This window comes from Ciconia boyciana, chromosome 5 (genome assembly GCF_034638445.1).
Source record: "Ciconia boyciana chromosome 5, ASM3463844v1, whole genome shotgun sequence".
NCBI classification, from domain to species: Eukaryota; Metazoa; Chordata; class Aves; order Ciconiiformes; family Ciconiidae; genus Ciconia; species Ciconia boyciana.
This window is the reverse complement of record NC_132938.1, coordinates 62,757,639-62,782,565: the sequence shown is the minus strand read 5'-3', so window position 1 is coordinate 62,782,565 and position 24,927 is coordinate 62,757,639. Positions and strand designations below refer to the sequence as shown.

General features: G+C 44.5%; 1 protein-coding gene across 1 annotated transcript in view; it reads left to right on the top strand.

Annotated features, from left to right (window-relative positions):
• ADGRL3 (adhesion G protein-coupled receptor L3) overlaps positions 1-24,927 on the top strand; it is a 516,059-nt gene that overhangs the window by 439,193 nt on the left and 51,939 nt on the right. Inside the window, exons 12-17 of the mRNA XM_072862688.1 lie at positions 4,644-4,827; positions 5,649-5,771; positions 7,766-7,974; positions 8,665-8,841; positions 21,231-21,440; positions 21,958-22,178. Of these exons, the coding sequence (XP_072718789.1) occupies positions 4,644-4,827; positions 5,649-5,771; positions 7,766-7,974; positions 8,665-8,841; positions 21,231-21,440; positions 21,958-22,178 (1,124 nt within the window). The remainder of the gene's footprint in view (positions 1-4,643; positions 4,828-5,648; positions 5,772-7,765; positions 7,975-8,664; positions 8,842-21,230; positions 21,441-21,957; positions 22,179-24,927) is intronic.

The window sequence follows — 24,927 nt, the reverse complement described above, 5'->3', positions numbered from 1 at the left end:
AATTCAGTTTTACGGAATGAAGCAGCTGTCACAAAGGAAATCAATGGGATATGTACGATTGGCCTTTTAGTAATGTATAATTACTGTAATACTCCTAATTAGTTGCCTTTTGACAATACATCTTTTAATATCAATTTGTAAGTGTCTTGGAAGGAAGGTTTACATTTTGTTTCTGTTTTGTAACCTCAGGACAAAATCAAGAAACCATGAGCATATGCCCTTATTTGGGAAAAAAATCTCCCTCTGTTAATAATTGTTATTAAATAAATGTAAATAAATAAATGTTAATAACTTATTAACATTTATTTACATTGAATGTACACTCTGTGGTGCTATATAACTGCATAATGAAAGGGATCACCATCATGAGATTTGTCTTCTGTGCTTGGCATGTTCTTGCTCTTCTCTCGACGTCCAATTGTAGCCCCTGCTGGAGACATGAAACGTCCACTGAGTCTAATACTCTCTGACCCAGGTTGGCTGCTCTTTATGGGCTTGTATTTAGGGGGTTTGGCTTTGCATGTATAGGTACCCTGACATCACAGGCAGCATGCAGCTACATCTGCTTATCTTGGGATAGAAAGGCAGGTGGAAAATCTTCCTTCTTGGCTCCCTTCTGCCATGCCCTTCTTCCCTCGTTTGATCTTAGGCTACAAACAAGCAAGCTATGTTTTGTGAAAGCTTTCCCTTAATGTCATTTGAGTTACTTTTGTCCTTCTCCCTGGGCATACGTGTGCTTGTGCTGTCTATTCATTAAGCCCCAGCAACCATGGCATTGGTTTGGTATCATGCTGTGGGTGATGTTGAGGTACGTTTGGGCTCCAAGCCCCACGTTTTTATTTTGCATGAGGTTCACAAGGGTGCTTTGGAAATTGTTCACCCAGTTGAGCTGCATTTGGAAGAGGGATCAGGCAGGGGAAGAGAAGAAAACCACAGCAGAGGAAGTCCTTTAGCTTGGGAAGCAAGGACAGGGTCTTCAGTGAGGTAGACATGCAACATCCTTTAATAGGTGTTGGGTTCTTTAGGGATAGGATTAATCTCATGTGACTTTGGCCACTTAAATGGGGATAATGCTTACTGTAGTTCCTTCTACTTTCAGTGGGGAGAGAAACTAGAGAGTGTCTGGGCTCCTGACTTGGCTGCATGTTAAATTCTTGAAGTGAGGTGAGATGAAACTAGGTCAGAACTTTCCTAGCTCCTTCTGAAAGTTCCCACCTTTATCAGGATCACCAGGGATCTCAGGTAAAACCTATCACACCATCGGCTCCCAGGCACACCTCTCTCATGCCTTCTTCATTTCAAAGGTCCTCCGTCAGGGCTAACCCTCCTTCCGCTGGTCACTGCAAGGCTTTCCTGGAAGCTTGGCACTGCTGCTTCTTCTATGTTGGAGCTTCATCAGACCACAAAGTCATTGGAGCAGGTGCTAAACGCACCTAAACCATGATAGCTCAGCTTAAATGCAAAGACACAGGCCAATCCTTGTCCCGTGTGCCTGCCTTCCCACAGTTCCCGCTCCCCAGCCCAACTTTTCCCAGTTGGCGTCTCTGCCTCAAGAGACACTGTTGCTTTAACAGCTGTTTTGTTTCATTTAAACACCTACCTCAGCTCCTGTCCAAAATGCAAACATTTCATTAGCACCTCATCTCCTTGGCTTCAGTCCACAGCACTCAGCCATAATTAAGTGCTGCACTCAGAAATATAATGTGGGGAACACTTGATTAGTGTACTGAGACAGGTGAGACGAGTGACCCTCTGGGAAAAGCTATGGACTAAATTCATCTCGGATGTAATGCCAATGAAGACAGTCTACCAGCTTTGTTCAGATATGTGCTAAGGACCTGACCCAAAGTCCTTGGAAATTTTTCTGGAGCTTTTACATCAGATCCTAGATCCAAACTGAAGTGGCTGGTTTCAAGTTAGTCACTTCAAGAGGACGGATGCTCATTAGCACTGCATCCATTGGGTGGGGAGTACACATTGTGTGGGAAGTGACACATGAGGCCTGATTGGTGTTCCCACTCAAACTTTGCGTGCACACATGCACACACATTTTAAAAAAATAAAAAATAAAAAATGCATTAGATAAAATTTTTTTGGGGGGAAAAATCTTTGCAGCAGATGTTTCACTGTAACACAAATATTTCAGCATCTGTTTCATGTTTTGACAAATAGGCATTACCTTTCCATCCAGAGCCAGGAGCTGGATCTGCTGCAAAGACTCTTTCCACCATTCAGATATTGATAAAAGTATCCAGAATGTTGTTTTAGCAGAGATTTAAAGACACCATTAGTAGCTGAGCTAAATGGAAGTAAGGCAAACTTTAGTCTGTGTAATAACATTGGAAGGGGAGAAAAAATCCTCATTTTCTGCTTTCTGTGAATAAAAGATCTTGGCAAGAAAACACCATGTTGTGTAGAACCTGCACAGCAAAATAGACAAGCTTTTTGGTCACTGGAAAAGAATACTACCTCCTTTTTTGCCTGTAAAGAGATAAGCTACCAAAGTAAACTACAGAATTTTATTAAAAGCTACAGAGATCAGTCTTCCAGATTTTAAAACACCAAAAAACCCCGACTTAAATGCTATGTATTTTTAGTATTTCTTCTTGACTATTAAAGTCAAACAGCTTTTCATGTGCACATATTATATGTGTTAAGATTAATTTTATACTATTTAGGAAAATCAGTTTAATAATCAGTTTAAGAAATTGATTTATGGTTAAGTTCCACTTAACAGCAAATGAGAAGGGGATTCCAGTCCTGGATTGTAAAGGCTTGACAGCAAAAAGATTTTTGCAGGAGCACTAGAGGACAAGATTTTCCACCATTTCAGTTTGCTTCAGTGATTGAAGCTTTGGGAAACCAACCTGTGAGGCTCAGGAGAAATGTTGTCTATTAATCAAGGGACCAGGGCAGTAGCTGCTAGGGAGGAGATCTGTTTAAGGTACAGGAGAGGTTTGGCACAAGAACAAATGAGTTAATTGATCATTAATAAATGTAGGTTGGAGAGTAGGAGCTTCGTACTGTCAGAGGAGCCCGATTCTGGCTCAGTCTTCCAATAGGAACCATGGTGGTATGAGAAACCTTCCAAACTCAAGGATATTAAGGACGAAGATGCACATGGCAATGTCTCAGTGAAATGTCTTTGCTGGGATTAGAAGCATCAACAGTGGCAGGTTTAGCTGTCTTTGCTTCTCCTTGAACCTTGCTGTAATTGAGTTTTTTTGAAGGTCACCTGGATATAGCAATAAAATCAAATTCTGGTTTGATGTGATTATATTCTCCCATTGCACATTTGTATCTGACCATGACTGGTGAGTGAGTCAGGATGCCCCGCACTCTCTGTGCCATGTGTTGCCATTATAACACTCCTCCTGAGGGCTCTGCTGGAGGATGGGCCATGCCATATCTTCTTTTCACATGTCACATTGTACAGGTGGGTTTAGAAACACTTTCAGGAGTAAATACTGAAGTATTTCCATGAAAGTGACTCCATGGGGCATCCTTTAGGCTTGCAACATGTTGAAATCCCACGGGACTGTCCTTGCCTTGCAGAACAGAGGTGTGAGTTTGATGCCTACGCATTCAGCATACAGAAAATTATTAAGAACAGCAATTTCATCTCAAACCGAAGGTTGGTTTCTGCAATCAGCATTAGCTGGCAGCGGAGGTGTTTTTTCTGTGGGGCAGGCCTGCCTGGTGGCTAGACACTAACCAGCAGAAGAAAGCATGATCAAAGTACCTTTTTTTTTCCTTTTCCTCTGCACAATCAGTTCTACCAAATGGTACAGCTGGTCTTATTAAAAAATGTTAGCTGGAAGGTAGTTGAGTCAGCTCTGGTTAGTAACTAAGCGGGGGTTTTAGGTTGAGCAAAACCTTCGGGTTGGGTAGGCTCTACTGCTGTAATTTTGCGATCATGAGGCCAGGGTGGTTTCATGTGATCCTGGATGCACGTCCAGATTAACCTGTGGGAAGTTCTCCATGGGAGAGCTCTTTGTGCATGGCAGCCCAGGGCAGAAGGTGCACCGCAGGAGGGACTGAAGTTGCTGCCACGAGGCTGACTCCTTCCTCAATGGAGCGATTTGCAATGTAGTGTCTTAACTAAATCTCTACAGGCACCTGCTGCTTCTCTGGCGTAACTTAACTATCCCTGTGTCTTCATGACTGCCTGCCAGAGACTGTGTGGTGGGAGATGCTCTAAGGAGCATAGCTCCTGCAGATACTAAATACCTTCTTTGGGTACCCCAGCCCTACTCTTGGATTCTGGTGCTGTGGTGCTGCAAGTAGCAGCAACCTGCTTCACAGAGGGGTTTTGAAATCTATTTTCCTGCATGTTTCCTTAATGATCCCACCCCCCCCAAATTCCTTCTTAGTCCAAGCCCGGAGCTGCTGATCACAGAAGCAAAAAAATGCTCTTCCCAGCCTACATTTAGAATAAAATCAACATTTCCTCCCTCTCCCATCTGATGGGATAAATGATGCCTAGCTCCACTGCAGGCTGCCCCAATGGGTAGGGAAATGAGATTCTGTCCTCTCTCTATAAACTAATGTGTGTGGAGAATGGGATTGAGCATATGTCAGAGGTCTTGATGGTGCTTTATGTTCGCTAGAGCCCTTTCTCACTCGATCCCTCTCCCTTACAGGCCATGGTGGAGACAGTGAACAACCTCCTGCAGCCACAGGCTCTGAATGCGTGGAGGGACCTGAACGCAAGTGAACAGCAGCGCGCAGCCACCAAGTTACTTGACACTGTGGAGGACAGTGCCTTCGTGCTGGCTGATAACCTGCTGAAGACAGACATCGTCCGGGAAAACACTGACAACATCCGTAAGGGACAAATCCCATAAATACCGAGAGCAGCCGGAGGGAGAGTAAAGGCTGGGAAACCTGGCTTCCGTCTTGGCCCCTAGATTAACTGGAGAGCAATTTGTTAGATATGTCTTGGCCCTTTGTCTGAAGGACTTAAAAGTCTTCCCAAAAGAGCCTAAAGGAATAAGGCAGCTCTCTACCCTTGAAATCCCATGGAAAATGAGCACCTAACCTGCCTTTATTACTCCTGGCTTTGAGGGCAAAATCTGTGCTACAGCAAAGAGAGCACTGCTTCACAGGGAGATTGTTCATCGTAATGCAATTGTGTTTCATTTCATATAAATTTGTGTCTTTATTTGCCTGATTGTTGATTTTAATTAAAAAAAAAAGCATGATGGAAAGCACCAGCACTCCCACTGTGCATATGTAAAATGAGAACAACTCTTCTTTCTATTTCTATGAATACAGATCCTGAGTACTGATAACATTTACAGAAAGTACCAATCGCCAGTGGCAAAAACCTAGCATTTTCAGATTTTAATTTTAACCATTGTCCTTAATATCCTGAGGTTCTTGTTTACAAGAACTGGTTGTCTTTTGTCTTCCACAGAGAGTAAAATTTATTTGCCTTTTTTTTTTTTTTTTAAATTAAATTTAAAACTTCATCAGGGCAAAGATTTAAAAAGAAATAGGAGCCCAAACAGAGTCTAGCATGAAACATTGTAAGTTGATTCCTCTGCTCTCAGATGGTCTGGAACACCATTTTGCAGCTTTGAAGTATCATGTCAAAGATTATTTCAGTAGAGATTTTTCTTAGTGTCAGTCTCTCTTGCAAACAGAGCTGGAAGTTGCGAGACTAAGCACAGATGGGAATCTGGAAGATCTGAAGTTTCCCCAGAACATGGGCCACGGGAGCGCCATTCAGCTGTCAGCAAATACCTTGAAACAAAATGGTCGAAACGGTAGGTCCAGCACCTCTGGCTACACGGCCTCATGAATCAGTCACGCCTTAGGCATTGTTTTGTGTTTAACCAGTTCTAAGTATAGTATTAATCGCTATGTTAATATTTAAATTAGCGGTAGCATCAGTTTCTCATGCCCTTGACTGCAAGCTAAGTTGGCTGACTGGGAATGTATTATATTGCTAAGTGACTCGCAGCCTTCAAAAGTATTACGTGCTGGTAAAAATGCATCAGATCCTTAAATGGTGTGGCTGTTGGGGCACAGCGCTGAGTCCAGAGAAGTGCTTTTAACTGCTGTCGTCTGCAGTAGGAGGCTTCAGATGGGGTAAGAGGCTTGTTTGAGTAAACTACTTCACAGTGGGGCACTGTACAAATATCTGAAAAGGGAGAGGGAAGTAACAATAGTAGCAAATATTAATAATGAGCCAACATGGCAGAAAAGGTTGATTAACTGTTATAAGTCTACATCTTCAATGCCTTTCTCTCTGAAGCTTATGAACCTCCTGCTATAGCAGAAATTAAAGATGTTGTTATATGTGAATGGTCTTCAGGTTGCCAAGCCATTTATTACCAGACCAGGAATTTGAGCAGACACATTTGTTGATCTCTATAGCCCCGCTATAGACTGACTTCAAACTCCCAGGTTTTCTACTAATGGGCCTAATATGCTCCTATTTCTGAGTTCCTTAAAAATTTAACCTGTGTGCAGGGTGAAAGCACTCTAGCATGGGCTTTGATCACTGCAGGCAAAACATGGAGTGATAGGGCAGTATTACAGCCAGACCAGATGCGTTAGAACTGCCAAAAATTTCTGACAACTGTCGAGAGAAAAGTTTGGTCTGGTGGTTCAGAAAGCAAGTTTTGCCACTGGCTTCCTTGACGGGGTTTGGTACCTTTGCATGTAGGATTTGAAGAAAAGTATTTCTTTTAGAGACCCGTGGGGGAGGAGTTTCACTCCGCTAGCAGGGTTTGGAGATTTGTAGGGAAAGAGAAACTGTGTTGGCAGCAAGGAAGGGGAATTCTGTATTTCTAAGCATGGTATCACTGGAGTTCTGGTCAAATCAGGAGAGCCCCATCAATTTGCACCACCTTGGCACCCACACAGAGGTTACCAAAGAGCTAGGAATAAAATTATCGTAGAAGGATTTAGATTGGGAGGGACCTTTGGAGTCATTAGTGCTTCAGCTTCCTCAGAAGCTGGGGTGATTCCTATAGAAACAAAAAAATACCTCCCCACAACTAATACATATAAAGGCAAACTAATCACATTCAATTCTTATTTATAGCCTGTGAAATAATGTGCAAAACAGAAAGCAAATTGAATGGTTTCAGTTAAAAACAGTTGGCTGGTAGCCTGGGTTTTCTGCAGCCTCCCTAATGGTGGGTTTTTTTGTGGAAGAGGGGATATCTGATTGGCAAATTAAGAAAAGAAATATATTTTTCATAAAATTTCTGCAATTTTGTTTTGCCCTTCATGTGAGATTAGAATTGTGTAGAAAAGTTTTGGATTCCTTCTCCCAGATTTATCCCCACACTTTTCTGAGGTAGTCTTAATTTATTAATGGACTAAATTATAGTTTTATACTGCATCTGTGCAACAGGCCAGAACGAAACATGTTTCCCAAGCATAGCCTGGAGAATAAGGTGTTATGTCAGGTGGGAAATGGGCCACCTGGCCTCTTTCCTCTGGAGCCAGTTACACCCACAGACACCAAAAATAAGCCCACCTTCTCTGTCTGTCTTCCACCAATCTGTTTGCTTATAAAAGTTTGTTTTGAGAGGAGCAGCTCTGCCCTTCTTATCCATGGACCGCTTGTTGCACCTTGTGGTGCTCTTTAGGATTGGCAGGAGGAGGTGAGTTTTCATATGCCACATCTTGGTTCTTTCACATTTTCTCAGAGAAGTTTTAAAGTTGGTTCACAGAAGGGATTTGTCATTTTAAAAAAAAATCCAGTGTGCTGACCTGGATATCTAACCTCTTCCTGCTCTTCTAGGTGAAATCAGGGTGGCTTTTGTGCTGTACCACAACTTGGGCACCTATCTCTCCACGGAGAATGCCAGCATGAAGTTGGGAACAGAAGCAATGTCAACTAATCACTCCGTCATTGTCAACTCCCCTGTCATCACAGCAGCAATAAACAAAGAGTTCAGCAATAAGGTTTACCTAGCTGATCCTGTGGTGTTTACTGTCAAGCACATCAAGGTGAGTGAGTTTGAAAAGTGCTTCTTTTTTTTTTCAATTTCTAAAACAAAGTGATGCAAAAGTTGGCTGATGTGAGGCCCCCAGCAGTCCTTGATTAGATTTTGAATTATACATTTGTTCCTTTGCACTTTGTGTTATTTATGGAGAATGTCTCTTTTACATTGCATTAATAAAAGTAAAGAAAGAGTCTCCTTTGAGCTGATGCCCATTGCTCAGTTGCTGACACACGTCATTCTGTAATTAAAAACTACCAATATATTAGAATAGACCATAATATTATTTTATCATGGTGGCAGGGGATATTAGAGGAAAGTGGAATTACAGTGAAAGAGGACAGCTAGTCCTCCTGTTAGCCAAGCACAGTCATTGCAAAAGTTGATTGCTTAAAGCAATTAATTTCTCTACTCTGCAATGCAAATGAAGCAATCTGATTTTGAGGAGCTGGATTTAGTCTTTGGCTGAAATTAATCAAGAACAAAGAACTAAGTTTGCATTAGCAAAGAGAGCAGCAACAATCTAACTTTCTCTGGTATTGGCAAGTAATACTTGATGTATAAACCACTGCTGATTGTTTATCCAAAATTAAAAGGGTGAGAGTTACAAAATACCTCTGGAAAAAAAAAATTAGTGCATTTAGAAATCTCTGAAACCCTATAATTTTTATTGCATTTACTAATTTTTTTCCTGCAGCAGTCAGAAGAAAATTTCAATCCAAACTGTTCGTTCTGGAGCTATACAAAGCGTACAATGACAGGGTATTGGTCCACCCAGGGATGTCGCCTCCTGACAACTAACAAGACGCACACCACATGCTCTTGCAATCACCTAACCAACTTTGCAGTCCTGATGGCACACGTGGAAGTTAAGGTAGGCATTGCAGATTCACAGGCTGTGAATGCACTGGGCAGGAAAAGCGGCCAATGTAACACCATTTTGTCACTGCAAATGGAGCTGAGCAGAAAAATTGCTGTGTGACAGTAACTCCAACAGTAGAAACCACCTGGTGTAAACCTTCCTTCTGCTGTATGGTGAAACAGGAGATAGTCACACCAATGCAAAGCCTGTCTTGAGCTCCTGGCATGGGCAGCTCTGAGCTGAGGATGACGAGTGAGCAGAATTAGCTATTGCCACATCCTTTGCTTACTGGTGCAGAACATCTCCTGGCTGGGTCCTTGCTTGTGGGATCCTCACTATGCCACCAGAGAGTAGCGAGCACCCTGGGTGGTGGGACAGAGGCATGCAGAGCCTGCTTCATGGGGTGGAAGTTGTGTGTCCTGCTTGCAGCAGCTGCAGATACACTGCCGCACATGTTTGTGTGAGGTGCATGTGTGGAGCCAAAAGTATTTTCCAGCTTCCAACTAGGGGAAAAAGATACTTTCTCTGCATCTCACTATGTGACAATGAGCTACACATAAAAGGAAAGATCCTTATACCATCCTGCATAGACTGTACATCTACCCAGGGCCAGTACATGATCAGCTAGTTCCCTTGCCTGCATTTAGATCCATGGTGTAATTCTGGCTTCCCAGATGACTATCCCACTGGAGCTAAAGAAGTTACGCCTGAAAGTAGATGTTCCCCATGGTAGCAGTGGCTTGGGGAGTGAAGTGCACATTTGAGATTTTATTCAAAAACACAAGAATGGTTGAGATGGTCCTCCATTTCCTGAGCTGTCTTGGCTGTCTTTGGTTGAGAACAGTCTCAGCTGCTATACAAAAAAGAGGAGAAAGCCCTGATGCCCCAAAAATTTTGGCCTAATGATTTTCTGCGTTGTGTTGTCTCCATTTCATGTGTCTGGTACTGCAGCAGAATCCACAGCTCTGAGCTAGATACAGATCTGGCATCTTCCATTCAGGCAGAACATTTCAGAGCCACTTCCATGGCTGTATAACCACAAAAGCTATTATGATTTTTAAAGGCCTTTTCTCAAGTAGTCTTCTAGTGTCACTCCTTTGTATATTTTTCTTTCACTTGATAATCTGAAGAGGAATGTGAAGAGACACAATAAAAATATATATTAAGGCACCGTCATGCATGACCAAAGCTCTGCAAAAAAAGAAATAGGAGCCTGGCAGCACATTGCCACAACAGCTGGGTCCAGCTGAGGGGCAGGATAGGTCTGCTGCTGCTGCTGCTGCTGCAGGATGACATATCCATTGTATCCTGCAGGAGTCACTACCGGTCCAGGAGACATGCCATTAAATGGCTGTGGCATTATCCTGGGAGATGTCTGAAGAAATGGCCTATTCAGAGCACATGTTTACAGGTTAAAGACATTTTGCAGTCCAAGTCTGTTTTTGCCAGTTTCCTACAACTGCTTGAATTTTCAAAAGAAATGTGTGTTTAGCTCGTTATCACCTGCCTGGAGTTAACAGATATACCTGAGTCACTGAAGTCAGAGGTTGCACCTGGAAAATGCAGGTAGCATTCCACTGATGTGAATGAGGGTGATTCGTACTGCGTGGTGCAGATACAGGCTAGCACCAAACAAGCCTCTTCCCAAATTGTAAGTAGGTCAGCCTTGTCTGCACGGCATTTCACCCAAACCTCATTAGACTAGTAGCGCTGGTGTTATCTCATCTTGCAGAAAGAGAATGTGAGACCCTTGCTTGCCCATGCTCAGCCAACAGGTTGGAAAGAGCTACAGCTGGAAGCTTCCTGAGTGCCAAGCAGTGTGCTATTAGCCCGTAGGTGTTTCTGGGCGTTAATGAGTGCCCTCAGGCCTTTCAGGTCATGTTTTATCATTTGACTGCAGCCGAAGTACCATTGCCCTTAGAGCCAAGTTGGCTCCGTTTTGTTGACTCTGATGCAACCGGACAGCTTCCTGGCATGTCCACTTTAGCAATCATCACGGTCTGAGGGTGAAGGCAGGTGCATACCCTGCAAACATCTTCAACTCTTCCCTCCAGCTGCTCATCACTTTGCTCTTCCTGGCAGCACCATCCCTGGCCTGCTGGTGGAGCTGGCCATGTGGCTCTTGGCAGATCTAGGAGGTGGCTTGTATGGCATTCCTTATGCTGTTGCAATCAGTTGATTTTAAAGTCTTGGCAGCAGAATACCTGCTGGTTTGGAAAGCTGGAGGTTTAAAAATAAATGGGGGTTGTTGTCATTCATTGACTCGCACTCATCTCTCGTAGGCATGCTTTTGAGCCATTTTGTTGTCTCGTGTCTTGTACAAAAAGGCATTCCTTGCCTCAAAGACCTTTTAGTCTTCTTGGAGGTGGAACGATCCTTGGGGAAAGGATGTTGCGTGCTTGTGCAGGACCTCTTACAATGGTGTTCTGGCCAGTGACTAGGATCCCTTAAGAGAACTGTCGTACACACAATAATTCTGGAAGTTCTGCAACAGAAACAATTTTCCTCTGTAATTGAGATTTGTAGTTTACTGACTTCAGTTTGTCAGATTTTTGGATCCATAGGGAGCACCCTTTGGTGTAATGAGTATCCACAGCACCCTACCTAATGAGACTGAACACCAGGCATCGTGGGGAGCGGACATCGGAGTCCTGCTCCTTAATCAAAAGCCAGCACCAATTTGACAAGTGTCACTTCTGGTCATGAATGATCTCCCTCCTTGGTAGCATGGCAAAAGAGCCTGTTCTCCAGAGGAGACCTCAGTGGCTGCTCTGCGAGTTACAGGCTGGGATTTAATTATTAGCAGAGCGTATGTGGCAAGGCGGAGCTGGAAGGTAGCACCGCTGAGGAGGTGATTGATGGCCGTCTGGCTCTCTAGCATGAAACAGCAATATGTCTTTGTCCGAAGGGGCAGAAAATGACATTGGCTGACCATGGCGGCAGGGATTTATTGGTATGCTTCAAGAACAGAAGTTGCTGGGATCAATTCCAGTCTTAATAGGACAGTAACGGATTAAGAGGAGGAGATTTTAATTTGAAGATGGTTTCTGCCTGTTAAAATTACTTGGGCCCAGAGTTTCTTATTCACCCATATATTTCAGTGGGGTAAATAACAGTGCCCAAGACCAAGAGCCTGCTGTGCACACGGGCAGGGTGCATAGCTGCTGGGAAGAGTGGTGGACCTGCATCCACAGGTACCCCTCCAGCTGCTGTCAGAGCCCCAGCTAGCATAGGAAGAGGACAGAAGGACCGTAATGACCTGTGAGATGGACCTCACTGATGCATCCTCCTGGCAAGGGATAACCTTACAGATCTGCAGCGTTCGTTGCCCTTTCAGACAATTTATCAGGAAAAACGAGAATCTCCCTTTGGAGAGAGGTTTTAAGACTTGGAAACAAACCATTGTATTCATCAGCTAAGAAGTTCATTTGGCCTCTGTTATGGGAAAATTATTACAGTCTCGTAAATATTTTGTTAAATTATGAGATATGTTTAACATAGATGAGATCTATGTTAAATATCTATCTCTTGTTTGAATCAGTAGGATATTTGTTATGATTCTTAAATGCTATAAAAACATGGTGGGTCCCATGCCATGGGACAAAGCCCATAGTTAAATAAGCCATTCTACCTATGTAATTGCTCCAGAATTATTCAAAATTTGCAAGCTGTTTTTCATATAAGCTTGTGCTTTGCATCATATTAATTATAGCAGATGCATCTTAAATGTACCATGGGAAAAATATGCAGCCAGAAAACAAGTTCAGAGCTGGTGGGAAAATACAATTTAAAAAAACACCCAAAACAGAATAAGCAAAGCTACCTCAGGGAAGACAAATGTTGCTTATCAGTATGTAGTGAATGCTAGATCTTACTCTTCTTTTAAAAATAAATAAATAAATAAATAAATAAAACAAGAGAGAAAGGAGGAAAAAAAGAAAGGTGTTTTAACTATAGCAATTAATTGGAAGCTTTCAGATGTTATTCTATACCACAAACACATTACACTGTGCTAATTATTTGGGGAATGGAAGCGTAAGGCAAGCTAAGGAGAGAAAGGAATAAAAATATATGAAGTCTAAATGGAATGCAGTGGTCCATTGCCTAAAGCAATACAGCCATTTCAGATATAAAGAGCAAGCTGAAGTTATTGCAGTGCTGTTTTATCCATATATTAGCACTTGTGGGATTGAACAGCAGTAAATGAAAGCAGAAGTGGGTGTAGGATTGCAAAAATACCCTAACTGAAGAATTAACTTACTAAAACCGCTATGTAATGAATTTTGCAAGACAAATTGTTTTGTACCATCAAAGGGGTTAATTCTCAAAAAAAAGAGATAAATTACACATTGCAAAAAGTAACTTATTCTAATATGTTATTAAATAAGAACTGTTTTAATTAAGCAGAAAAATTATTAAATGTGCTTGTCTTCTAAGAGTTTTTTAAAATTTTTTGAATTTTAAAATTCAAAATACAGCAGTAATTGAGCTTCTGTTAGTAACAGAAATCTGTGACTTTGATGACTGTGACTCCAAGAATAAGGGGTTGTAAACAGCACTTTTGGTTATACCTTAGGTCAAATATACCTATTCGGTCAAGTAATCTATGCCTACGGGGTCGATTCAGAGTTGTACCTGGTAGCAGTCCTTGAGCTTTTCATCTAGGTGGGCAGTAAGTCACTCCAGGGAATTCCTTGAGTTCCCCACCCTCAGTTTGACACATGTTGTTTTGGGTTGAGCCCTAGTTGTGTCTTACTGTTTTTAGTTCTGCCAGGTTGGATGTCTCGCTGGTCCTTGTCTGTGTGCTCCCCGAAGCATTGACCCAGATCTTCTCAGGCAGCCAGTTTTGGGTGTCCAACCTGAAAACATCTAGAGCCTGGATTCAGAAAGACCTACTCTGAGCCCTTGAATTTGCAGTTTCCTAACTCAGCGTTTACAGGTGTCAGAAATTTGAGCACACAGCAGCTTATTAGCCACAGCTTTCTTTCTGCCCAGTCCAATGGGTACATATTTGCTTAGTATTGCCCTTCTTGACTCTCCAATCTGTGAGCCAGGGCTAGCTGCACAGTAAGTAGTAGTTGCACAGTGGTTGGAGGCCATCTTGGGCTTAGCGACCATGATATGATAAAGTTCTTGATTCGGGATGAAGTAAGGAGGGGGATGACCAAACCCCTACCATGGACTTCTGGACGGCAGACTTTGGCCTGTTCAGGACACTGGTTGAGAGAGTCCCTTGGGAGACAGTTCTGAAGGGCAAAGGGGTCCAGGAAGGCTGGGAATTCTTTAAGAAGGAAGTCTTAAAGGCACAGGAGCAGGCTGTCCCCATGTGCCATAAGACAAACCAGTGGGGAAGATGACCGGCCTGGCTGAACAGGGAGCTTTTGCTGGGACTCAGGAAAAAAAAGGAGAGTTTACCACTTTTGGAAGAAAGGGCAGGCAACTCAAGAAGAGTACAGGGATCTCGTCAAGTCATGCAGAGAGAAGATTAGAAACGCAAAAGGCCAGCTAGAACTCAATCTGGCCACTGTTGTAAGAGATAATAAAAAATATTTTTACAAATACATTAACAACAAAAAGAGAGCCAAGGAGAATCTCCCTCCTTTACTGGATGCGGGGGGGAACATTGCCACCAAGGATGAGGAAAAGGCTGAGGTACTTAATGCCTTCTTTGCCTCAGTGTTTAATAGTCAGACTAGTTATCCCCAGGGTATTCAGCCCCCTGAGCTGGAAGACAGGGACGGAGAGCAGAATAAACCCCCCATAATTGAGGAGGAAGCAGTTAACGACCTGCTACACCACCTGGACACTCACAAGTCTATGGGGCTGGATGGGATCCACCTGAGAGTACTGACGGAGCTGGTGGAGAAGCTTGCCAAGCCACTCTCCATCATTTATCAGCAGTCCTGGTTAACAGGGGAGGTCCCAGACGACTGGAGGCTTGCCAATGTGATGCCCATCTACAAGAAGGGCTGGAAGGAGGATCCGGGGAACTACAGGCCTGTCAGCCTGACCTCAGTACTGGGGAAAATTATGGAGCGGTTCATCTTGAGTGCGCTCAACAGGCACGTGCAGGCCAAGCAGGGGATCAGGCCCAGCCAACATGGGGTCAAGAAAGGCAGGTCCTGCTTGACCAACCTGATCTCCTTCTGTGACCAGGTGACCCGCCAGGTGGATGAGGGAAAGGCTGTAGATGTATCTACCTGGACTTTAGTAACGCCTTTGACACTGTCTCCCACAGCATTCTCCTAGAGAAGCTGGCGGCTTGTGGCTTAGGCTAGTGTACTCTTTGCTGGGTAAAAAACTGGCTGGATGGCCGAGCCCAGAGAGTGGTGGTGAATGGAGTTTACTCCAGTTGGCGGCTGGTCAGAAGCGGTGTTCCCCAGGGCTCAGTTTTGGGGCCAGTCTTGTTTAATATCTTTATCAATGATCTGGATGAGGGGATTGAGTGCACCCTCATTAAGTTTGCAGGTGACACCAAATTGGGTGGGAGTGTTGCTCTGCTTGAGGGTAGGAAGGCTCTACAGAGGGACCTGGACAGGCTGGATTGATGGGCCGAGGTCAATTGTATGAGATTCAACAAGGCCAAGTGTTGGGTCCTGCACTTGGGTCACAGCAACCCGATGCAACGCTACTGGCTTGGGGAAGAGTGACTGAAAAGCTGCCGAGCAGAGAAGGACCTGGGGGTGCTGGTTGACAGCCGGCTCAATATGATCCAGCAGTGTGCCCAGGTGGCCAAGAAAGCCAATGGCATCCTGGCTTGTATCAGAAATAGTGTGGCCAGCAGGACTAGGGAAGTGATCGTGCCCCTGTACTCGGCACTGGTGAGGCCACACCTCGAATACTGTGTTCGGTTTTGGGCCCCTCACTACAAGAAGGACATTGAGGTGCTGGAGCGTGTCCAGAGAAGGGCAACGAAGCTGGTGAGGGGCCTAGAGCACAAGTCTTATGAGGAGCGGCTGAGGGAACTGGGGTTGTTTAGCCTGAAGAAAAGGAGGCTGAGGGGAGACCTTATTGCTCTCTACAACTACCTGAAAGGAGGTTGTAGCAAGGTGGGTGTTGGTCTCTTCTCCCAGGTAACAAGTGATAGGACGAGAGGAAATGGCCTCAAGTGGCGTCAGGAGAGGTTTAGATTGGATATTAGGAAAAATTTCTTTACTGAAGGGGTTATCAAGCATTGGAACAGACTGCCCAGAGAGGTGGTGGAGTCACCATCCCTGGAGGAGTTAAAAAAACGTGTAGATGTGGCACTTCAGGACATGGTTTAGTAGGCATGGAGGTGTTGGGTTGATGGTTGGACTAGATGGTCCTAGAGGTCTTTTCCAACCTTAATGTTTCTATGATTCTATGATAAGGAGCCGTGCCACAGAGCATGGGGACAGCATCACCCCGCAGGGTTTCCTGATCCTCTGTCCTAAAATGCGCAATTCAAGTAGCTGCCATTGGCAAGCACTAAGCCGTAACCTATTTCTTGCTACCCGCTTCCTTCCTGGCTGAGAGCAAGGTGAACGCGAGGACCAAAGTGAAGGTAGTGGCCGTGGTGTGGTGGAGCCATGTCCCAGCTGTCTCCTGGCACGAGGCTGGGTAAGACCGTCAGTGCAACAGCAGAAGCTGACAATGCTGTGACCAGATTTTTTCTGGGAACTGAAATTAACAAGCTGGCAGCTTGGCTGGGTAGATGTCTACACTGAGTTTGGCGCAGCTGCCGTAGCTCATTTCTCAGGTTGGAGGTGCCTTATGAGTAAGCAGAGCTGCGCCGCTTTACTAAATCCAGCCAGCATGGGAGGGCAGGACGATGGATGCAATTATTGTCCCAGGCCTCTCCTCCTCTCCACAACTGAATCTCACCTCAACTGCATCTCAGTTGCAGCAGTGTCAGTGAGTACGACGGAAACACTGAGCTCTTGCCACACACCATATCCACAGTAGTGTTTGTAATACCTGGTGAGGTGAGGTCTGTACCCATTTCTCTGTGCACACCTGCCCCCATATCACTTTATTCTGGCTATGGGGATTTCTGTGGCTTGCGCCGGCTGCTGCTTCTGGCAGTCACTGGAAGGCTGTTGCATTTTGGGGAGAAGTTGGGGGGAAAGGGTTCTTCTAGGAGGCCTTCATCTTGCTGAGGAAGGCAGAGGAGGAGGAAGATGGTCTGTGTGGCCCTTGCAGAATACGAAGACAGCTTTGAGAACTAAGGCAAGGAGAGGAAAGGTGGCTAAACCAGCTTGCAGGAGTGCTTGGGGATCTGAGCCTTATTTTAAATGGCCATAGTAAGAAGACAGTGATGTTGCACAGGGGCTTCAGGTGGGAATTAAGCTCTCTTTATTCATGGGTTAGGACCTGATGGTGCCCATGAAAGCATCGCCTTTGCAGAGCACAGAGGGGATATGTACCAGGTCCATGGGTGCTGTGTCTGCTGTGGAGCAGAGCTGACTGCCTCCCTAGGTGCATCCTTGGGGAAGAGGGAGAGGATGGGTGCTAAAGCAGTGGGATGCAAGCACGTATCCCTCTTGGCCACAGAGGGAGGAAAGTCCCCTTGAAACCTCTCATGCCTGCATAGCCATGGCAGGTGATGCCATTAGCCAGCCCAGACGTGCTGCATGAGTCCTTGGGGTTTCCTCCTGGTCCATGTAGCCCAGTTGATGTTTTTCGCGTATCTACAAAACCATTTGCTTCTTAAGTAGCCCTTTGCACTTAGCCACGAAGCATTACAGCCAGGTCATAGCAGTAATCCTCTCTCAATACCAGCAATGGGGGAAAAAGGGCAGAGGGAGCCAGCACGGCCCCAGATGGCTACAAATCCAAGGAGCAGCGTCAGCAACGCACAGGAGTTCAAACCTGTCCCATTTGGGTATCTGCCCAGCCCAGCACACTGCCAGCTCCCACCAGGCACCGAGTGGTCATATCTGAGCTAGTCAACGACAATGTGTTTTTATTTACTGCTTGCTTATTCCTCCACCCCCAAACATATTACTCTTTCCATTCCTGGAGGGACAGATTAGGCAAAGGAATGTGTCCTTTGCTGCTGGCAGCTCAGTTTGGCTGCTGTTTTCTTCTACTGATGTTTTTAATAAGGGAGGAAATGGCTGTTCATCTCAGGGAGAGCCATTCTGTCATAAGCTGACATTCCCTGGGATTTGTTTTTATTAGCTCAGCTCTGGTGTACAGGCGCTGCCAGAGCTGCTCATTGATTTTTCCCAGCCTGGATAATATCTAGGCTGCCTGCTCACCCTGCTGTGGTTGCTACCAGGGCTCCCATAACTCCTCCTGCACAGGTTTCCATCAGCGCTCTCTTCCTGCCGCTCTTGGCCCCACCAGAGCAAAAGCAGGGCTTTATTCCAAAGCCAGGGAAATCTTCTTTCACTGGGTTTTGGGTCAGGCTCATGCCTAAATCATGAATGTAAAACATACTTAATATAGAAACCCTTTCACTGAAGTGAATTATTTTATTTCTTTCAATTACTCAGTAAGTCGTTCTTGTGCTGAAAATAATTTGCATGTCAGTTTACCTGTAAAGCTGGCATAGCTTAGTGGTAACAAAACTCAGTGGCTTGCATGCTGGGCCATGTAGCACCAGTCTTGACAGCCATGGTGCATTTGGACAACAAGGTGTTTGATTGATGCTGTCAGGAAATTTTCCCTTGGACTGACGTCTGGTATCTCCCATGGGCTCTTCCAGTTGCCCAGATCTTTGGGGAGATTATCAAGAAGCAAGAGTTGACTGTTAGCAATACACTGGTGGTTTCAGATGTATTTTACATGCCTTAGGGACCCTAGAGCTTGCAGGGTGCTGGAAGGATATCATTAGTGTGTACATCAAAGCTATTTTATCCTCAGTCAGGGAGTGCTTGAACAGTGTTGGGCAGGGTAAAGAGAAGATTTGATCCTCTTGCATGTCTCTGCAGTTGAGGGACCAGGCTCAAAGGCTGTGACCCAGATACAAAATCTTGGTGTGCTATTTATCAAACTTAACCCTGGAACGCCATATACCAACTGTGTAAACCAGGTATGTTGCTCCCTTATTTGTCACATAGCGATTGGGTGATGGTAAGGATAATCTCATCGCATTGAGGAGTGATTACCACAATTCCTCCTTTTCCCATATTACTCTGCTTTGTGGCCTGTGGCAGCACAGTATTTTACAAGTTTCAGTCTCCAGCAAAAGGCAAATTCCCTTTTGCTGGACTTGCTGGTGTAAAACCTCTGGAAGTGCCTGGCCTGGGGGCAGTTGGCACTGCCATGGCAAGGATGCCAGTGCTTACCAACTCCTCCCTGACCCATCGGCTCTGCCGTGGCACCTGAAATTGGGCATCCCAAACAGGACAGAGCGCATACAGCCTTTGAAATCCAGCTCACTTCTTCTCTTGGACTTTACTAGAAAAGCTACAAATTAATATTTTTTTTTTCCTGGAGGTGTTCTTAAATTGCTCTTGTTCCCGCTTTATTATTATTCCTATTTGTTTGTTCTTTTGTGAGTTTGTTGAATCTGGGGAGGGAGGTTGTAATTACAGAGAAGTTGTTTTTACGGTTGTTTCCCAGCACTCCAGGGATGGGTGTTATGTACATAAAATCAGTATTATCATTACAATTAATATTAAAAAGAAGAGTAGTAAGAGTGATAATAATAATATAGCAATGAAGTCTGAGTTTTTTGCTAAGCATGGTGAGCTTTGTGGGCATGCAGCCCTTCCCTGAGGAAGACCATGAACCTAGATGGCAGGATCCCTCTCCAGAAGCAAACACATCCCTAATTCCTGTTAAAGTCAGCAGAGTTATGGTTTCACGATAGAGGTACAGGAGCTGAGACCTGTGAGATTCATGTCATGTAGGGGAAGAAGCCCTCAGAGAGCTTTCCCTGTGCCAGGCTAACTTTGTCTTGGGATAGATGAATCTGTGCCGTTGGCTGCATCTGGATGGGATGGATGCATCTGGCCAAAGTCTGCCTGGTTTCTTTCTCCTTGCATCCACGCGCATTAGCTGCCTTGCCCCACTCGCCCAACCCAAGAGCTCTTGGTAACTTCAGCTTGGCAGGGCAATTTAATCAGCTGAGCTGGCGGGGTTGTTTAGGGAGATGTTCTCCTGCCATTCCCCAGCAGCCTTGGACAAAAGAAAGAACGATTTGCAAGGTGCAAGGTTTGCATTAACATTTTTTTGCACTGAGTTAAGAGGGATGGATGAACTAGAATGATACTGAGATAAAGCAATGCGCAGCTGCCAGGAAAACGACATGTGCTTCATCTTCTCAGTTTTCTGGGTGCTGCTGGAGGAGCTGGCTGGAATAGGCATTTCTGTCATTATCTACAGTAAACACACAATGATTTCTTGCCTCTCTGTTGGACTTGCAACCCCTAGTTCCTTAGATACTGTAAATACTCAGGAAGAGCTGCAAGAGCATTTGGGGAAAGGAGCCCTCATCTCTCCACTTCCAAGTCTCCCTGGAGAGAAAACTTCCAGCATGGAAAAGATGGAGGGGAAAGTCACTCCCCAGCTTTCATTATCATTTGATGCCTATCACTCATGCTGATAAAGCCAAAGAGCTGAAAGGTTTGAGTTGTTTCTCACGGGTGCTGACATAGCAAAGTGTATATCAGGAAAGGTCTGACATTTGATGTGGCTTTATCATTGGCAAGCAGGCAAAGAAAATGGATAAATTAATCACCTTTTCCCTCCATCTGTCATAAGCTTTTATCCCACGGGGAGGAAAATGTTCCCAGTTTGTCCTGGCTTTTTGAAGCGTGACGCTATTGTGTTTGCCAGCCTACATAATGCCTAAGTCATCAAGATGCCAGAAGTGGAGGGGAATGTGAATACCACTTTTAACACAGCCTGGTGGACCACAAAGCTGGGTTTCAAGCCTCTCTGGTCTTTTTGAAAAGCCCCCAGAGATTTCCAGCCAATCTTTCCCTCAGCACATTGACTCTAACCACTTAGCCTCGAGCAGCCGTCTTGTGACTCACCATGTATTTCTCATTTCTTATTTACATTTTACTAGGTAATGATATCTCTAATTTCACCGCATCTGGTGGAAACTTGGGGAGTTCTTTATACTGCGTGTCCGCTCCTTTGCCGTGTTTGCGAAGGATGGAGCTGCATGCAAGACTAGCTATGACATCTCGGTATTTTCAACAACAGCATCATTGTTTCTAGGATATTTTGGGGTCTGAGTCTGTACAGGGCACCTGCAGCTTGCCAGACACTTTGGAGTCTGTGTTTCAGGTTGCAGCTTTCTTGATGCACGATTCAAGTCTAGGTCCATTTAGTCTTTTTGCTACTGGTTCCTTGTGCCACATCTTGATAAGTGGATACAAATATTTGGGGAAGGGTCTCAGACAGCCTCACTCTGTGTCTGGGATGGATTAGAAGTCATGCAGCATGCGGCTGATGATTTTTTTTTGTTTTATCTCCAGCACAGCGATGCAGTCCATGACCTGCTCCTGGACTTTATCACGTGGGTTGGCATCCTGCTCTCACTGGTCTGCCTCCTGATCTGCATCTTCACCTTCTGCTTCTTCCGTGGGCTGCAGAGCGACCGCAACACGATTCACAAGAACTTGTGCATCAGCCTCTTCGTGGCAGAACTCCTCTTCCTCATAGGCATCAACCGGACTGACCAGCCGGTAAGAGGCAAAGCACTTTCTGCTCCCGCCACAGGCTCCCGTCTCAGTGCATATGGGATGTTTGACTATGCAGTGAGATATATTCCAGCACTGCCTTAATTCCATGCATGAGTCCTCACAGGGCTGGGCCCCTGGTTGTTAACTGGGAGTCAAATGCTGATGCTTGCTGTGATTTCAGAGACTGTATGTATGTTGTTTGTAAATAATGCATGTGTGTATGTTTAATAAGCAGGTTGTAAAAATGCACTTATACTATGTACATCTTTATATGTTTATTTGCCAGATTGTGTACATACCTACCTTTGTATCTTTGAATATAATTTATATATGCAGAGATGTGTCTATTTTGAAATAGTTCACGCACATTTTCCAAGTGAAAAAAAAGTTCTTCCGCTGGAGAAGGGAAGATAAAAACTCCCTCATTCTTATTAAACCTCCCAGTAAGAGTAATCCTGACTGTTGCATTAATTCAGCATGGTACAAACACCTTCCCTCGCTCTTTTCAATCCGCACGCAGATTGCTTGTGCTGTCTTTGCTGCCCTCCTGCACTTCTTCTTCTTGGCGGCTTTCACTTGGATGTTCCTGGAGGGGGTGCAGCTCTACATCATGCTGGTGGAGGTTTTCGAGAGCGAACACTCCCGGAGGAAGTACTTCTATTTGGTCGGCTACGGCATGCCTGCGCTGATTGTGGCCGTATCAGCAGCAGTGGACTACCGGAGCTACGGCACGGACAAAGTGTGAGTGGGGCTTGGCACTGCTTGAACCTGGTCAGGAGGGATGGGAGTGGGGATGACAAAGGGAAGTGAAGAGCTCAGAGACCTGGCAGGCAAAGGAGGCTTGCGCAGGCAGAGCTCAGCCAGGAGGCATGCCTTGCCTTGCCTTATCTCTGTGTCTCTAACACAGTCCATGATGATACAGTACAAATTCCCCGCTATGAAATGATTTGCAAAGGTGTTTTCTTGAGGAAGTCAGTCAGGGAAATTTTTATCACAACATTGCATAACATCAGCAGAGATGGCTGTCCCAAGTGTCAGTTTGGTTCTGTATCAGCAAGGTCATCCTTCTTCTCTAACCAAAGAATATTTCTCATTTGGATGATGAAACCCTGCTTTCTTCTTCCTCTTTTTTAAATGTTCTATCAAATTAACAGAGCCTGCAAGCAAAATAGGTGGTGACTGTGGAATGCATTAGACTCTGCAAATCAGAACAACTACATCATTTATCATTATGAATATTCTTAAATGTTTTCAACATTGCTGAAGCTGGTATCAAAGCACAATTTAGATGATCGTGAACACCGTCTAATGGAAAACAAGGGGAAAATCAAGCCTTTGATTTTCTTTGCTAGCTTTGTTACAATAGCACTAACAATGTGGTTTTATTGACTTTTTTTTTTTTGCTTTCCCTTGTCAGGCTGCCTTTTCCCTGTCATTTTAACTGAGTTAAGGGCTCAATGTGAAGGCATACATAGCAATGAGCTGGTGGTATTTTTAAAGCTCTTCTTTAGCATAGGTTGGGTCAGGCCATGGCAGCAGTTGATATTCTGTTAAATTTGACCGCAAAATTTTTGCCTGAAACCTTATTGGTATACATGAACCTGATTCCTTGCAGAAGCAAATCTGTAGAGCAGTGGAGCTGCTCATGATCCATTACTGTGCCAGCAGGTAGGCTTGGATCCCAGCTGGATATTTGCATCATGTTCCTCCCATGAGTAGGAGAATAGCAACCTAAATTTTTATAGATGTCATACTTTGTGGAAAGGAAATGACCCACACAGATAAAGGTAGGAGGGAGTAAGTTTTCAAGGATCTCTACCAATTTATCCAAAGTAGTTTGACTGACTTTGACAGACCTAGGGGGCAAAGAAAAAGTAACACAACAGCTGATTACAGTTTCTGGAGAAGACTGTTTCCATCAGCTGCCACGTGCTTTCTGCCCCAACCAACTCTTCTGTTCACATCCCCTCTTGACTGGTATATAAGCCCTCATTGAATCAGGTATTAAAACATTCTGCCTTGTCCCTTTAGGCAAATTTATTCTTACTGCGGTGTTTCTATGGAGGACCTATCTCTTCACAGCGGCCTACATGGGGCATGTTGAGCCTCAAACATGTTACAGCCAAAGGGCCATGAGTCCAGCTCCCTGGAAAGCCAGCTGAGATGCTCCCGCACATCTGCCATTGCTGGAGCTGTGTCCTCACTGGTCTGGTTCACAGTCTGTTGTTTTAATGGCTGCCTTCCACGTTGTTCACCCTGTGACTTCTGCAGCCTTACTGTTGCAGGACTTGTAGCACCAGAGCAATCCTTTTGACTTCTCTCTCAATGTTTTGGGCTGCCTACCAAGAAAACCCAGCATTGCCGCTAGTTTGCGATGAAAGCTAGCACCAACTGCATTCTCTTACAGTGCTCTATAACTGTTGCTTGTTGAAAATTCCTTACTTCATTCCTTCGTAGTAAAAGGACATCCCCAAGCCCACGGTATCGCTTTGGATGTGAGACAGCAGTTGATTTGCATCTGCCCTCATCTTTGCAAAGTCCCTTGTGTTGCTCTGTAGGGACAAGCAGAGTACCAATGTAGGTTGTGGGAGATAGCGGCATGCAGCAGGCTGGCTGTAGAGAGTGGGAACATACAGCACCTAACCACATCTCCCATAAAGCACCATGGCAGCTTGGCATTGCTGAAATGTTTCTGCTCCTGTTAAATGAATATATGGACCTTTCTGAAGCACAGCAAAATAAACATATTCCATGGGATACACTGCCTTTTCCCAACAGGCCTTGGGTGCCCAAATGTTTTCATGGCATCGGAGGTACAGGCAGAAAGTTTGGCTGAAATTTGCTGGAGGTGAACAACAAAACTTTGCTATCTTTGTGTTGAGGAGGCAGCAGTCCTACGTCTATGCCAATAAAATCTCTCTCCCTCCCCACAGCATAAAGTAGTATTTTTAATGATTAAACATGTATATATAATATTTTGCAAATAAATATTTACAGAGATTTGCAGAGCCTAAAATATTTATTCATGATCTCTAATTCCAGAGTGCACAATTTTATCACGTTCTCATAGTGGAAAGTAAAAACACACAATATGTTTTGTATAACTATCATGCTCCATCTGGTTGATGGATGATGATGTATTTTTCTGTATAATGTTATTAGAAGGGTAGAACTGATTAGAATTTGTAGTGAACTATATGCCAGGCATACATAATTTGATTGCAAGAAGTTGCTTGGTTTTGCCAGGTTTTGTAAAACATCCTCTGGAATATATTACTTGCCTCCCTCCATTATTTATTGCATTTGTTTAAGCAGGACTTATGGAGCTGTTAGTGTTATTTGTTTTTTGCCTGGCATTTGGTGCCACCATTCATACATCTCAGAATGATTTGCTTAGACACCCAATGTAGGTTTTCTTGATTTCATTCTCCTTTCTAAATCCAACCCTCCTGTAACACATGCCCAGATTACATAGCTGGGAACAGGCAGT